The sequence below is a fragment of the Solanum stenotomum genome, chromosome 1 (assembly GCF_019186545.1).
Source record: "Solanum stenotomum isolate F172 chromosome 1, ASM1918654v1, whole genome shotgun sequence".
Lineage (NCBI taxonomy): Eukaryota > Viridiplantae > Streptophyta > Magnoliopsida > Solanales > Solanaceae > Solanum > Solanum stenotomum.
Window position 1 is genome coordinate 9,648,906 of NC_064282.1, and position 13,825 is coordinate 9,662,730.

At 27.4% G+C, this 13,825-nt stretch overlaps 2 protein-coding genes across 4 annotated transcripts in view; one reads left to right on the forward strand and one right to left on the reverse strand.

Annotated features, from left to right (window-relative positions):
• Window positions 1–13,825, forward strand: part of LOC125867153 (ADP-ribosylation factor 1) — a 64,663-nt gene that overhangs the window by 7,835 nt on the left and 43,003 nt on the right. The window lies entirely within an intron of this gene.
• LOC125867032 (WAT1-related protein At1g09380-like) lies at window positions 5,444–7,887 on the reverse strand. Of its 2 annotated transcripts, none has more exons than XM_049547463.1 (7): window positions 7,597–7,887; window positions 7,351–7,413; window positions 7,031–7,147; window positions 6,693–6,930; window positions 6,429–6,578; window positions 5,837–5,988; window positions 5,444–5,727 (listed from the first exon to the last, which is right to left on the reverse strand). In XM_049547463.1, exons 1-7 carry the CDS (start codon window positions 7,770–7,772, stop codon window positions 5,556–5,558), a joined length of 1,068 nt encoding a protein of 355 aa, XP_049403420.1. In that variant the 5' UTR covers window positions 7,773–7,887; the 3' UTR covers window positions 5,444–5,555. The 2 variants fall into 2 exon arrangements, with proteins under 2 accessions (XP_049403420.1, XP_049403413.1); XM_049547456.1 differs by having other exon boundaries at window positions 6,429–6,584.

A 13,825-nucleotide genomic window follows, 5' to 3' on the forward strand; every position in this document is an offset into this window, starting at 1 on the left:
TATGATATCTTCAATTTTTTAAAAATGAAATTTATATATTTGTAAACTACGTAAAAATCAAAACATTATAATTCATAATAATTAATAAATTTGCGTATGATATCTTCAATTTTTTAAAAATGAAATTTATATATTTGTAAACTACGTAAAAATCAAAACATTATAATTCATAATAATTAATAATTCAAAATATTTTAAAGATCTATGAAAAATTTAAGATGGAAGATAAACTAAAGAGAGTAAAAGGGGAGAATGGAAAGTAGAAAAAAAGAATAGTTCATCTTTTTGGTGGGCCTCAATGTACAATTTCTATAGCTTTTAGTCCAACTCTTTAGTGCAATGTTGGTCCTCCCAAACTCCCATTTCTAAATAGGAGTAAAATATATCATAGTATGATTTAAGAATTCATTATATTATATGAAAAGATTCATTTAAATTGAAAATTACAATTCTAAAATATATGGTATAATTTTTAATTTTTAATTTAATTTGAATACAAGATAACTATAATTACACACAATATACTTTAGCGGATAAAGTTCAAATCAACAACCTCTCATTCATATCCATACGTATTTTGATACAATTCAAATTCAAAATATCTAATACATTCATATTATATTTTTACACAAATTTAATATGAAAATAATATTTTGAAAATCATGTATCAACATGCCGTTTAATCTCATGATGTCAAATATTTTTATATGAAAAGACAAACACATAAAATTATTTGAAGTATTTCATATTTAATCAAGATAAAATAATTATAAAATTAATAGTATTCTTAGAAAAATTTCAATGTAATATCTTATAAAACTAAAAGCATAGCTAATACAACTATAGATATAATATTTTAATACAATAAAATAAATTAATGTTGATTTAATGTACTCAAATAAATAAGTTAATGATTTATATTATTATATTATTATAATAAATTAAATATATTATTAAGTCCATAATACATTTTATCAGTTATTATTATTATTATTATAAAATTATTATATTTTAAATTTTCCGCGCAACAAGTGGACACGTATACTAGTATAATATAATAATAGGGGAGGAAGACACAAGATAATGCTCGATGATAAACAACTTTTAAAAAGAAAAGCTTAAAAAAGAGAGTTTGACCCGTCTTTAATAGTGTAGAGCATATATCATAAAATAATGTCATACAACTTATGTTTGCACAATGGAAAAAAAGCATAACATTATGAAAATTAAACTCCTCCTGAGGGACCTAGCTATATATATACACTCATTTCAAATCACTCACGTCCATTCTTTCCTTTAATTAAAATTAAATTCTTGTTAAGAAATATGGCTTTTTCAAAAGGATTTCCCTAATATAATTAGGGGACAGCGCTAAACGTTAAAGGACGAAAGTTATCAAAAGGAAATTACTTATATAAAGATAAGAACATGAGTGAAGTAATTAAATATACACCACAAACATGTTGACACGGCAATTAAAGTAAAGTGTATTAACTATTTAAATTTAGTTTCAAGTTGATGAATTCATTTTTTAAAAACAGAAATTATTGTCGTATGGTGGCTTGGTTTTTATATTAACAAATTAATTAAAAATTACAAAGCTAGGGGTGCATAGTGTCATGACCTGTCACTTTGTGCTTCAAATTTGACATAAAAATAAAAATAAAGAATGTAGAGCTATGGAGAGATTAGTGAAAGACTCTAGAATTCCTTAGATCGTTTCGTTGAACACCTTAGAATGCCTTAGAAAATATTTTAGAAAACTTTAGCTAGTAGAGAATTCTAGAAAAGAGACTAGATTGTAAATAAGTAAAGACTTGTGTAATAATTTTTATTTACACTTTAGCCCCTAGAAAATAGTATAAATAGAGGGTTCTCATTTGTAAATCATTCAACAAAGTGTAAGCACTTCATAAAGCTTTCTAAGTCTTTCTTTACATTTGTAAATCATTTAAAGATTAGTGAAGTAAGTTGTCAAGTGCCCTATGGAGCTTTAGTGAGACTCTAAGTCCATGACAATAGACTTGACCCAATGTTCCATTTTTTTTTTATTTTTTGTTCTAATTTGGTATCAATGATTGCTCACGAAAGAAGTTCATGTAGAAAACATATAAGTTAACGAGATCACAACAGAGAAAAATATTGCTTAGCATCTCAACGGGATCATTTACATACAAAATATTTCTTTATTTGTTTATATCAAAGGAACTCTATTCGTATGAAATCTAGTATGTGAGGTTCAAAGGTTATCGATGAAAGATGTGCAAATTGTTACTTCCATATATAATTAAATATCTTATTTTTCACATATCCTGATAAATTAATATAGAAGTAAATTATAAAGTAGTCCAATGGAAAGATCTTTTCGAATTGATATTCCATCACTTTTAAGTTAGGTAATTCCTCAAAAGATTCCAATAGAATTTCCAATAAAATTTCACATTTCTTGGGTAATTTTTCACCAATGAAAGTGTGGTGCATAGTTTTTTTTTTTTTTTAATCATCAACAGGACAACTAACCACCTCGAAGCCAAAGGGGCAAAAAAAATTGCTAAAAATTTCGAAAGGGCACGTCAAATTTTTTTAAATCAAAAGGGCAAAATCGCTCCTGACAAAGCAATTTTTCTCTGACACAATATTAACGCCGTTACTCTGTTAAAAATAAAAATTGCTGCTAGAGCAGAGATTTTATCCAAAAATTTTTTTTTGCTTTTTTCCCATTAAATCGCTGTCACAAACAGTAATTTTAAGTCCACTTTTTTTTACATCGCTGCAGGGGCAGCGTTCTATCTAATAAGTCAACAAAGGACTTATTAGGAAGTTTAGTTTGTCGGCAGATATAATTAAAGCTTGATATATCTAGAAAACTATCATAAAAATCAATTAAATTAACACTTGTGTGGTCCATTGTACTTGATGACGATTTTACCTCTCCTTTTCCTTGCAATGTGTGGCCCTATCTATTTTTTCTCAAAGCCTAATTGACTCCCTACCTTCAAAGCCATCATTTTGCTTTAAAGGTATAACCCCTTTAAGATTTCTCTTCCGTAATACTCAGAATTCAAGAATTTATATGCAATTGTTGTCCTTTTCCTTGCAATGTGTGCCTTGTCAGAGGTTTTAAAATAATAATTAAAAAAATTAATAAAAGCGCTGCCCAAAAAAAATATTTTTATCTTATTAAAACGCTGCCATAGGATCGATTATAGTTTTTTTTTTCTTAGAAAAACCAAATTCGAGAAAAATGCTGCCCCTGCAGCGATTTAAGGAAGAAAAAAAATTGGACTTAAAAATCGATTTTAATGAAAAAAAAGTTTTGGACAAAATCGCTGTTAGGACAGCGATTTTTATTTTTAACGGAATAACGACATTAATATTGTGTCAAAGGAAAATCGCTTTGTCGGAAGCAATTTTACCCTTTTGATTTAAAAAAAAATTGATGTGTCCTTTCAAAATTTTTGACAATTTTTTTTGCCCTTTTGGCTTTGGATTCCTAATATCATATTCAATGTCAAATCTATAACAACAATAATACTATCATTAAAAGACGAGTTTCTTTATCTCCACCCATCTAATGTCATTGTTAGTGTCAAATCTATAACAACAATAATAATATCATTAAAACGAATTTCTTTATCTCCACCTTAAAAAGACATTTAGAAAGGTTGCTGGTTATATCCATCCATAACAAAGTGACATATTTTAAAAATAACATACGGTGATAGTGACGCTTTGGGAAAAATTATAAACAAATAGTTAAATATTATTGTAGAACAATTGCATCAAAATTGATTTGAAGCAATATTTAGAATTATTGGATGTACATATAATTTTCATTTAATAGTGAATGACAAGTTTTTTATTTTTGAAATCGACCAAAAATGAATTAGTCTTAGGTGTGTTGGGATATATTATATGACGAGGATTTATTTGAAAATGAAGAGTTTTTCCTTTGGAAACCCTGAAAATCAAGTATTTTTCGCTAGAAAGCTCTTTATTGACTTATACAAAATATAAGAAAAAATTATCTAAATACACGAACTTATTTTATCATATTTCTAAAATTTCGTATCATTTGAAAAAATTACAAAAATTCCTACTCTCTCTTATTCTCTGATACATATTTACGTGATGTATCGGTCAAATACATTACTTTACGCTATGTATCAATCGGATACATCACTTTACACGATGTATCGGGACGTCATACATCATTAAACGCGATGTCTCGAGACGTAATACATCACTATATGTGATGTATCGGTCAGATACATCACTATAAGTGATGTATCGAAATGTTGAGCGGTGTATTCGAAATTGAAATGCGATGTACAGGGACGTTTTTGGGATGTATTTGAATTCCACCAAATTTAAGAGATTTTTGTAATTTAAAAAATGATAGAGATATAATGTAATTAATTCTTAACACTATGATATTTGTGTAAAATTCTCATTATTAAATCTAAACTAATCAGCCATTCGTTGGGATTAACGACGTCGAATGTGTATAGCTCGTATGCAAGAGATATTGAAATGGAGAAAATTATGAGCGGAAATGACTGAATATACACGTGGTGTATTTTATTGGTCAAAAAAGTTTTTGAAAATATATTTTATCGGAAAGAGAACGTTTTAAAAATGTGGAAAACGACTTTTCATGTTGAATTGTGTCTTATGACTCCTTTCAACTCTACAACACATCTTATCTTCATCCCATCCCATTTCCACCAGGCCACCACCCCACTTCCCTATAGTAACACAATATTCCATATTATTTATCTAAAATATATATAAATATTTTTAGAATAATTTTTTTACTTACGTATCAAATACAACACAAAAGAATGAGTAAAATATTCATCTATTTTTCTGAAAAATATTTATCATGAAAATCGTTTCCTTTCTACCGAACATACACATCCATAGGCAACAGCCCATATTTAATACTCCCTCCGTCCACAATTAATTGTCATGGTTTCCTTTTTTAGAGTCAAACAATAAGAACTTTGACCAATATTTTACGATGTATATTTTCATCATATTGATATGCAAAAAATTGCAACTTATAGTACTTTTCGTATAGTTTTTGAATATATGATTTTTTTAAAAAAAATATCGAATTAACGTAATCTAATTTAACTTTAAAAATTAGTCAAATTAACTTTCGAAAAACGCAATATGACAAATAAAAGTGGACAAAGGGAATAATATATTATTGAATATAGATAAGACATATAAAACAAAATACATCTTTGTTTTACTTTAGAACTGAAGGATTTTTTTATTTAATAATTGAGAGTAATTCATACAAAAGAGAACTGATCTATATGAAGTAGTTTTATTAGCATCTCTTTCTAGGGAGTTAACAACAAAGGAAGGAGATGCTTCAAAAATATAGAACCTGACATGATTTGAAAAACTTGCGAATAATCCATATGATGGGAAAGGTAAATGGTTTTATTCATATATTGTCCAATACACAAATTGGAAGAGATTAATTTTAGTACTTGTTACAATTACAACTCCAATTCCTCATATTTGGAGTTTAGTTTTGGCTAATTCTGATCATTAGAGTTGGGTAATTGTAATTCCAAATCAATTGATTTACATTTACTCAACTGATTCATCTTCTCTTTATTTACTTCAATATCCTCTGCATTTGTCTCCATCTTTTTGCCCCACAAAAATCCGTAAAGCCCAGCCACTACTATGATTGACCCTACAACTCTGATATATTTCAACAAATGATCAAACAAATGCTAAATGTTTTACAATTATTTTTTTATAGTAATTAGCTTACAATATGAAAATAAAGTATTTGGCTTTATATGCTTACACTCCAAGGTATAATTTCTCACGAAGCAAAGTCCAACTGAGAAATGCAGAAATAACCAACAATAACGGATTGAACATCGAGACATATAAAGGACCTTTTTTCTCGATGCACCATGAGCTCAGGAAAAATACTAATGATGTACTCACAGCTCCCTGTTTTCAACATTAAATAAAACTTATCATGATCATAAACAAATAACTCCATATGATACTTTCTAGTCTTCCTTTAATTAATCAAAGAAAAAGTGAAATTCGTAACTTATAATTGAATAGGATAAGGTATCCATAATTTTAGCATGTTAAATTATACTTTTTCTGTCCCAATTTACGTGGATTTTTTGTTTTTCAAGATTCAAACAATTTAAGTTTGACGTGCATGAAATCTTAAAAATATTTGTAAACTACGTAAAAAGTAGTATAAGTCACAATAATTGACAATTAAAAAGATAAATGCAAAATTTAGTGTCAAGGATATAACTTGTTTGAATATCGAAATCTGAAAGATACCACATAAATTGGGACAGATGGAGTTCTATATATAAATTCGTTACATAAGTAAGTTATTAAATAGATAAGCAAAGCTAGAGTCGTACATTATAGACCACAGAGAGAGCTCTAATGGGGTTTAAAGCCCATTCAGAAAGTTTAGGGACGATGCAAAAGCCAATAATGACACTCTCCACACTTGCCATTAAGCACATCAAAGTTATGCATGTATATGGAGCTGCATACTTCTCATTTACCTTTGTCTAATTTAACCAACAAAAAGATTTGTTAGAACTAAAGTAGTACTAGTTTTTTTACTTTTCAAAAAATTAGAGCTGCGTGTGGATGGTGTATATAGTAGTATATATTACCTGAATGATTAACCAAATGGCATAAGTAAGACTGCATACTATAAGTAAAAAAGGTCCTAAAAAGAAGTTGGAATTGACATCTTTGACTGTATTTTCTGCAAATTTCCAGTGAAATCCTAACTGACCAATAACAACTTTTCCATGATATAATGACAATAACATTGCACCTCCAACGCATACTATTGTACCCCAAAACTTAGCTTGTCCTGCTATACTTCTTAATCCCAATTTTTCAATCCTGCACCCACAAAATTAAAATTATTTATTTATTAATCATGTTCCAATTTTTATTTTTTATTTTACTTTTGAATATTTGTAGAGAAAATACAATGAATTACCCCAAGGGTACGGCTATGATAAATGTGAAAGCTGGGATTAGATTATCAATGGCAGAAGCAATCGTTGGAGTTGAATTCGTTAAGCCGATGAACCATGCATATTGGTTCGCTGTTATCCTGCCATTAAAAAAAAGAGTGAAATTTCGAGTGTCTAATTATATACAACAACTATGAGATCATGGTCAGTTAAGGTTAAAGTTTCATTAAAGAGTTTTTTTTCACTATAGAACCTCAAATAATTCGTTTCTCACTTTTCCATTGTGTAACTCACATGCCACGTACGTGTATTTATTATTTCAAATAGAAAAGAAAATTCTTACCCGAAAATAGAACACAAAAATATCTGGAAAAGAACAGAGATTGTCAACTTGGATTCATTTTTCCTGTCAGAAAACAAGATGCATGAGTAAATTAAAAAAAAAGCTGATTCAAGAGATAAAATATTATGTTTTCGATTTCCAATTGCAGGGACAAAAGCCATCAATTGATAAATATGGACTTGTGTTGCATAAAACTTATTAAAAAGAGAAATGTGTGTGAATTTTGGTGTTTTGAACATGAGATACCTCTCGAAGTAGAAAGCAAATGGAGCAATGGAGATAGTTGCAAAAATAGGCCTATAAGCTGACTGAACAAAAGGATTCATGCCACCATCCATCACTAACTTTGATATTATTATCATTCCGGCAAACCCTAATTGCACAATCACCATTACCACAAAAGCCAACAATTCATTCCCCATTTTCTTCCTTCTTGATCGATCGATCGATCGATCGCTCAAATTAAACACTACTTCCAATAGTTTAATGGCTGCACAAGCTCTACCAAGTCAGAATCAAATTCTTCCTTCAAGGCCAAATTAAAGGGAGGAGAATGATGGTGATTTGTGTACGATAATAGGCGTAAGGAACTATATATTTATAGGAGGGTACTGAACTAGCTAATTAGTATTACAAATATATTAAGGAACGTACTATTCCCTATCTGGTTCACTTTGATAGTTCTTATTAAAAATAATTGTCATTTTTTAATGGATCGAATTAAGGGAGTATTCGAAGGAGAATAAATGTTAGTACTATTTTCGGAGCGACCACATTTATGCACGCATGTATATAATTTTATAATATAACAACTAGATGGTGTACATTTGTCATCATAAAAAGTTGGGAAAATGGCTTAATATATCCTTTAACTTTGTCATTTAGAACTGATATACCCTCGTTATGAAAGTGGCTCATATATACCCTTATTGTTATACAAATGCCTCACATATATCCTTACTGTTACAAAAAGAGCTCACATATACCCTTCATCTTACGAAAGTGAGAAAATTAGTTTTAAATTTATTTTTTGACTTTAGAGTTTTTTAAAAATTATATAGGGGTATATATTTAATCTTCTAATTTATATAGACAAAATAATAAGTAAAGAAACTATATATATATTTTAATTGATTAGGCCCAACAAAGATGCATCAGAGGGTTGATTAGGCGTCGCTTATGCGACTATCCCCCACCACATCGGATAAGAAAGAGATGGGTACTGATCTTCTAATTATATGAGCTTTCTAATTGTGGGCTAGCTTTCGAAAATGAATTTGACTCAAGATTTAATTTATTACAAAAACAAACAGAATCATAGAAATTAAGAGAGTTTTGTACGGCGAAAAATATAGTATCTCTAATGTTTTGGTTAAAAAATTACAAATGAATGGACATGTTTACATGAGTATTTTTTATTTTCTTATTTACTCAATAGATTCGTATATGAATTATGAAATCAATGGAAGATTAATTTAGATATAGAGGCGTTTGATCATTCGATATCATATCACGATATGAAATTGTGAGATAAAATCAACATTATGATTTCATATCATGAGCATATTCTTTAAAAACCATGATAGGTGAATTCTTTATCATGATTTGAGATTTTTTTAAATAAAAAAATTGACCCATAAGTTTATATTTTGTTAAAACAACCCCACATTTATATCTATTAGCCATTTATTTCATATGTAAATAAAATTTATAATCATATCATTACTTTTTAAAAATTATTATCCTCACCAACATAAAATTTATTATTACTTTAAATCAATTCCTACTTTATCATTTATATTCATCAAGTTCATTATCAAATTTATTTATCAACCAAATTTATTACTAGTACTTTAATGTTTAATAAAAAAAATTCATCTATATTAAGTAAAAAAGACTGATCACAATGCTTATAATAATTTATTATTATGCGATTTATAAAATTTTATTTATTTGGTAAGATTGAATAAATAATTGAGACTATTATAATAGTCTTACAACTTATGAGATTCTTATGTTTATGATAAATATACAACATAAAAACTCCAAAATTGCATGTCCAAACAAACTTCAACTCCATCTCATAATTTCATATCATGATTTTTTATCATAATTTTATATCGCATAGGCAAACGGGCCTAAGTTTTTTTTGACTTTAGAGAATAGAACTGATCGAATGGTCTAGTGAGTAGTGTCTATATAAACAGCATATATATTTATTGGAATAAATAGATCTTATGTCTACATGTTCTTCTGACCCACGACATATTTTCAGTTTTTGGAATATTTTAGTGGAAAAATACCTAAATTGTAGAAGCAATAATATTATATTTAACTATTTTCCCTTTGTCATTCAAACTAATTATCTTTTAAGATTAAAAATTAAGATATTTACTATTAGAACAACTCTTTATTATCAAAATTTACTCTGTGATTCGAACTAATTATCTTAAGATTAAAAATTAGGATATTTATCATTAGAACAACTCTCTATTGCCAATATTTACTATATTAAAGGGGGCATGAAAGCTGAAAAAAGAAATTAACATGAACCTAAATTAAATGATACGCATGGCACCTTTTAATTGGGTTTGTCCAATTAAACTATTCTTAATCTTTTTTTTTGTTAATATATAGTAATTATATCTCAAACAAGTAACTAGGTACAAGTTGTGATAATTAAGACAGTGAATTTTTGTGGGGGCCTTCCCCCTTTTTTGTTGTTCGATTCCTTTTTTTCTTCACCGCTTCTTGGCTTCTCCCAAGTAATAATTACTTTCACATTTGCTATGGCATCTTTGAAATTTTGAATATGGTTTTACACCGCATATGATTTGTCTGAGGGCTTTTAGCTATACTTCAAACAACAATATTAAGGAATTAATAAGTCGTTCGTAAAGTTGACAGGTGGAAATAGTTTTTTTCGGATTGAACAAGTTTAAAGAGGAATTTATATATATATGTTTCCTGTTTTAATTAAAGTTATTATGAAATGACCTATTCAATTTAATTTACTCTTTAACTAGTTTTGGAGTAAAATAAAATTTTATCTGTTGAAATGTACAAGTTTATATTATATTATATGTTGCATTTAGTTTTTTACCCATAAATTACATGCTATGTATAATTATGATTGTCTCGATGTGTCAATTGGTTAATTATCATAATGATAATTGTGTTCATGATGAATTGGTTATGATAAACAAGTCTTTTTGTTCATGTTAACAATTAACATAATTGATGAATAAGATTGTTAGGATTAGATACTTCAGATCGTGATTATAATGTAAATTTTAACTTCATTAATCACTAAGATTATGTATATATAAGAAACTTTTTAATTGAAAAACATGTTTGTTGGAGGTGGGATTCAAATGGATTATTGTTAGACTTTCAACGATTAAATATATGTATATAAAATAATTGTATAGTTTTCCACTTTTCTCTATCGTAAAAGATATGACTTAAATAAAAAATTGTTTTAGGCATAGTCAAATTGGTTAATTAAGTCACCTTTACAAGCTAAAGTATGACTTTTATATGTACCAGTCACAGGTGTCCGTGCTAGGACGGTTTCAATATCTATTATTTTTTTATTTTAATTTATGTTTTATAGATAAAATTTAGAAAATCAATTAAATTTTAATATAATTTTTAGATATTTTAATTTGTTAATTACTTTTTGTTTGCACAAATTTAATGTGAAGATGTCCATAATTAAAATATTTTTCGTCATCATTAGTTGATTTTTTACTCAGTAGTTTCAACATATAAATAAATATTATTGACATTCAAAATAATAAAGTTATAACTAAAGAATATGAATTTAAAAGTAAAAGTCATAGCTAAAATGGATTTCAAATTTTGAAAAGTTATACACTAAATAAATTAAAGTAGAATAAAAAAAAGTATTTTTTTTATAATTTTTTTTCTCAAAACACGCTGAGGCAGGCACGTCGACAAAAACGTGTCTGCTTCAGCATGAAGTCTCTCTTATATAATAAGAGAAAATACACTAATTTTAAATTAAAAGAATTATGTGCAATTATTAGTAAAGGGTGTAGACCCCAAATCATATAGTATCGGTTTATTTTTTTTTTCTGATACATTGATTTGAAAAGGACTGAACTGCGAATGACAGAAAAGAAAACTAAAAGAAGGCTTCAATTATTGAATTAAAAAAGAGCATTGTAAAAATAGAAGATCAAATAATTGATCAATTCTTTGAGTCCCAAAACGGCAAAACGTCCTGTCACAACAAAAAAAGCATAAATAAATTAACTTTTGGCAAGCTATTTTTTGTGAAAGAGATTTAACAATAAGGGTCATTTTAGTATTCTGCTAAAAAATATCCTCTTCATATTGCCTTTTTTTTTGTGTGCCTCAGCCTTCGGTGCATAAAAGCGTGTCTATTATTGTACTCAGAGTTGATTTAAAGTTTATGATGAATTCGAGATTCTAATTCTTTAAGTTAGTAGGTGTTTGGAATGCGATATCATATCACGATATGGTATCGTGAGATGGAATCAGCGTTTGGATATGCAATTTTACGCTGATTCCATCTCATGATTCCATATCATGAGATGTGATTTCATATTCTTCAAAAACCATGATATGAAATTATATGGGAATTTCATATCATGATTTGAGATATTTTAATACAAAAATTGATCCACGAGTTTATATTTTGTTAAAACAACCCCACATTTATATCTACTAACCATTTATTTCATATGTAAATAAAATTTATAATCACATCATTACTTTTTAAAATTTATTATTCTCACCAACATATAGTCACTTTAACTCACACCAACCGATTGTTGAGTAATAAATTTATTTTATGGCCTTAATAAGTGCACATTTATATTTTATGGGTAAGTTATTAGTATTTAGTTACATATTTCCTATCAACTTTGTTTAAAGAGAAAATATTTATTTTATGACTTTGCATTGTCTTGGAAGCACTATTTTTATTACTCTTACAAACATTATTTTTATGAAGTGCATTCTATAATGCTTCCAATTTATTTTATGTTCACTAAACTAATATTGATGTATTTTTTATTTGATAGGATTGTGTTGGTGCGATTGATGGAACATATATAGAAGGGCAGGTTCCTAAAACGATGCAACAAACATATCGTAATCGCAATGGAAGAACATCACAAAATATCTTATCATTTAGAGGTTGAACATCATTTAGAGGCCGAATGTTAAGGGTTCCGTTTAATATAAGTAATCTTGGGTAAGTGTTAACTGTTAAGGTTGGGTTATCTATGCTTGATCAACAAAAAATTCATTGAGGATTAGATTAGTGTAGTCCTTTTGTATACCCAATTTTCCTCCACATTAAGTTTTTCAAGGGTGTCTTTATAAAATTAATCGCATAAAGTCAAATTTTAATAAAAGACCTTACATATATAATCATAACAAAAATAATAATAATTAATGTAGAATTTCTTTTTCTGTTCTTACCTAGTACTTGTTTTTAATATAGTATTTTAAAAGATATAAATTGCTTAACTTCACGTACTAATATTATAATTTTTATAAAAGAAAAAAATAATTTTAGTTAATAAGATGTTAGCCATTTATTTTAAATATGTTAACTTGGATGTTATTGTAAAAACTTTATTTGTTAATATAAAGTTTAAGTTTCAATACAAATTAGTTTCTAAAATATTTTGCTAAAAATTAGATAGCTTTTCTTTCTTTCTTTCTTTCCTTTTTTTATATAAATTTTGTATGTTTTACAATCTTCAATATTATTTTAAGTGAAATTACAATCATAAAATTCAGTATTAAAATGTTTTTTTGGCCTAAAACAAACAAACCTTTATAGTCTCATCCTTGAATCATCCCTTAAGTTGTCTTTGCTTTTACTATATTGTGAAGGGTGCACGGATCTGAACTGAGAATGGCATACCTTGTTAATCAGAGGTTATTGTCCCAAGCAGCTTTATTAGAGTATTTGTCCCAAAGAATTTGATCCACCCTTTCATGATTTTCTAACTCTATTATCAATGCAACAAAAGAGACATTGGCAATAGATTAAAGAAATTTAGTTGCAATTAAGTTAATGTCATTGTATTTCGAATTATTAAATTTTTAACTGTAATTATATAGAGTATGAATCATAAATAGTCATATTATATTATTAATGCTAAGTATAATATAGTGACAGTTAATATAATCCAATAAATAATTATTACAAAAAATTTTATTTGTTGTAAGAGTTAATATCTCATATGGTCACTCAACTTTGAATAGTTGATTAAAAAAGTCACTCAACTTTGTTTTATAACTCAAAAATCACTCAATTAAATATATTTAACTGCAATTGAGTTAATGTTATTGCATCTAGTGTCACTAAAATCTTTAGCTACATTTATATAAAATGTTGGTTATAAATAGTCATATTATATTATTAATGCTAAGTACAATATAGTGGCAATTACATTAATCCGATAAA